The 3,794-nt window shown below is 32.3% G+C and overlaps 1 protein-coding gene across 1 annotated transcript in view; it reads right to left on the reverse strand.

Annotated features, from left to right (window-relative positions):
* Positions 1-1,233: 1,233 nt before the first annotated feature.
* LOC106477402 (protein HID1-like) overlaps positions 1,234-3,794 on the reverse strand; it is a gene marked incomplete at both ends in the record, with an annotated part of 3,986 nt that continues 1,425 nt past the window's right edge. The window contains 2 exons of the mRNA XM_013937975.1: positions 1,234-1,389; positions 1,984-2,074. Of these exons, the coding sequence (XP_013793429.1) occupies positions 1,234-1,389; positions 1,984-2,074 (247 nt within the window). The remainder of the gene's footprint in view (positions 1,390-1,983; positions 2,075-3,794) is intronic.

Raw genomic sequence — 3,794 nt, forward strand, 5'->3', positions numbered from 1 at the left:
GCATATATTGCCAATCTTGCACTCCAGTTAATATGTTACATCAATCTTGTATTTCTTTTTGTTGAACATACACTTACTTGTACGTTGTACTCTAGGACTTGTATTTGATCTACAGATGAATGATGGAATAGTGTAATTTACTTCTGTACGTCAATTTGGTCTCACTGTATTTCAGTGGGCGGCTTTTAAAAGTTAAAACTGCAAGCGTAATACCCACAAATAACGTAACACTTTGTCGTATTTACTTAACGTAAGGCAGTTGTGCTATATCCTAGGGGAGGGCATAATTATTAATTAATAGGCATTATAGACCAGAGGAAATTTTGCACTCCTTCACACCTGCGCCCCGGGGCGACTGCCCCCTTGCCACGCCACTGAAGCCTTATGACATTTCCCATGTGGCTAATGTGAAAAGAAAATTTTTTTAGGTTTTACATAACCGAAAGAAATCATAAATTTCTACATCAATAACACAGAATTCCTCTATAATTTATCAAGTTTAGTAACTAAGATGTATTTTGGTCCCAAAAAAAATTTGATATTTTGAGCCTATTAAAGTCTTACCTTACTGCTTGGAATCCAGCATGAAAAGAATTAATTTGATGAGAAAGCCACAAGGGGGACATTCTGAGCTTTTGATTGGTTATTCATGAGTCATAGACAGAAGTAGGTGTACGTAAGCAAGTGTTTCCAAAAAAGAGGATTTGATTTACAATCTACAGTTTGATATCAAACTTATTGACATAGATTCATAAAATAGTAGTTCAATAAATGAGTCAACAAATGCAATAACATAGCCTTTGACCCCTGACCCTTATCGATGGGGTTAATATTTCTAGACAATACTAAAACACCTTATTAACACAGACGAATGTTTTAGCACTTATTTCATGGACATTATCTGACTTATGGACTTGTTGTTATACCACTCTCTACTGGTGTGGTCCACACATTTTTTACCTGTTACAATATTCCATGTAAAAAAAATGAATAAAACACTCATTTTTCATGTAAAATAGACAAAAAGTGACAACTGGAATCTTTTATTGTGTAACTTATACATTATTAAAGGACCCTTTAACCATTAAAGTCAGGAATCGCAAGTAAAGTGTGGACCTCATCAATAATATTAGTCACAAAAATAAAGAATATCGTTTTTATATACACTCTTTTTTGCAAGTTAGTATAAAGAATCTAGCTTTTACTGTTGACAACAGATAATAAAACATAAACATACAATAATCAGCAAGTCAGCATGAGTGCCAGTAAACACAGGAATGTCCATAGGCACACTGGCTGTGTAGGGCTTATTCAAGCGAACTCCAAAATTACGTTCACCGCTCAGAAGCAGAAGAATGAAGACACCAATGTGGACCAGTCCCACTCTAGCTGTAAAGGTAGAGAAGGTTCATCAGCCTAATTATGTAAACAAATATATAATAACTAACATATGTTTTGGGTATACAGCTTAGCTATGTTCAATTTTTGATAAGAGTACAACGATACGGATCACTACAAACTCACTTCTAAGTTATTCACAGGTTCAAGGATATAGACCACTAAAAACCCAATGTTACATTACTGATACGTTACATTACTGATACAATCAGGATATAGACCACTAAAAACCCAATGTTACATTACTGATACAATCAGGATATAGACTATTAAAAACCCAATGTTACATTACTGACAGAGTCCGGATATAAACCACTTATAAACCCAAGGTTACATTACTTACAGAGTCTGGATGTAGACCACTAAAAACCCAATGTTACATCACTGACAGTCAAGATATAGACCACTAAAAACCTGCTGTTAAGTTATTTTAAAATAATCCTCTACTAACACAGAGTCTTCTATTGTGTTATGTTGTAATAATATACTACAAAATATTCCCTATTAATTTACTGATTATGAAAAACAGAAATGGTCATCTTGTTGTGAAACAATTTGGGTTTTCAACAAGTTGAAAGACCTTACATTGGTCAGCCCTGGCATCATTTAGATGATACAGTATCGGAACAAGCACTTCTAACACTTCGCTGCTCTTCAACACATAGAACATGAATTTCTGTAATAAAACAAGAATGATCTATTATAACCTTCATGTCGAGATTCATTCAATTCAAACTACAAGTTTTGTTGAATCTTACGTTTGTAAATTAACATTATTATAAAAGCAATAATAAACAATTCTATGAGCTTTTTAGTTTTAAGAAAATTTAGCCACTACAGAAATTCAAATTTATTTTCAAATGTTAATGTTATTCAAGAAGATTTTTGTAAAATAGTGAGAACCTATTACACCTCTTCAACTGCAACAAGTTAGTAACAATATAACCAAAATATAGTTTATTAAGTTCTTGGTAGCAACCATGTAGAATTCTGCTAAACCTATTACACCTCTTCAACTGCAACAAGTTAGTAACAATATAAACAAAATATAGTTTATTAAGTTCTTTGTAGCAACCATGTAGAATTCTGCTAATATCTAATCAACAACAAGCAATTAAACTTCTGCTTATGTCTACTAAGCAACAAACCAAGACTTCTGTCAATTTTGTATCTGTAACAACAATAAATACTTCTGCTAAAACAGCCAAGACTTGTTAATTTCCAGCCAGTAACAACCAATAAGACTTCTCTTAACTCCCATTAGTAACAACCAATAAGACTTCTCTTAACTCCCATTAGTAACAACCAATAAGACTTCTCTTAACTCCCATTAGTAACAACCAATAAGACTTCTCTTAACTCCCATTAGTAACAACCAATAAGACTTCTCTTAACTCCCATTAGTAACAACCAATAAGACTTCTCTTAACTCCTATTTCATCAACAACCATAAAGATTTGTGCATATTTTAAGTCAGCAACAACCAATAATACTTCTATTAATTCCTGCCAGTGATAACAAATTGACTTCTGTTAATTTCCTGTCAATAACTAAGAATTTTGTTAAGTTCCTGTCAGTAACAACCATGATTTCTCTCATTAACAACCCAACTGACTGTAACAAATCAGGACGATCTTAGAAGTCTGTCGTTATCTGGTCAAAAGCATTTAAATTCCAGCAGTTTTCTCTAGAGTACTGTACACAGTGATGGCCAAGAGAGTCTTTTGTTAACTTTCAGAAATCATCAATTACCTAAGGAAATTAATAAAATAAAAATCTTCTGTTAAATGCTAAAACAGTCATTAGTCAGAACCAAACGTACTAGTGACAACAATGATAAACATTAAATTTTGGGGTACTGTTTGCTAGAAATTAATGTTTATCATTGTTGTTTGTACTGTTTCCTATTTTCCATACTACCATTCTTTGCTAAGAAGTCATTTTAATTTTCCTTATCTAACTATTCAAGCTACAAATACTAAAAGTTCTGAAGATATTCCTTTGACAAAAGCCTGTTTTTCGTACTACCATTCTTTGCTAATAAGTCAGTTCAGGATATTGTTCGATTTTATAATATAAATGTCTTCTTTGATTGATTGATTTCAACTTTTTTTTTCAAAATGTATTTAAAACTTCACATTCTAATGAACCTTAGAGTATCCTCAAAGGTAAAGTTCACTTTATTATTACCTTCACAGTTGTCTAAATGTACGATACTTCTCTTTTAATGTTCCTTTTGGATATCAATGTTGTCTCTTTTGTCAAAGGAATATCTCCAGATTTTAGTATTTTTAGCTTGAATAGTTAGATAAGGAAAATTAAACTGACTCCTTAGCAAAGAATGGTAGCACTAAAAACAGGCTTTTGTCAAAGGAATATCTTCAGATTTTAGTATT

Source organism: Limulus polyphemus, unplaced genomic scaffold (genome assembly GCF_000517525.1).
Source record: "Limulus polyphemus unplaced genomic scaffold, Limulus_polyphemus-2.1.2 Scaffold14837, whole genome shotgun sequence".
NCBI classification, from domain to species: domain Eukaryota; kingdom Metazoa; phylum Arthropoda; class Merostomata; order Xiphosura; family Limulidae; genus Limulus; species Limulus polyphemus.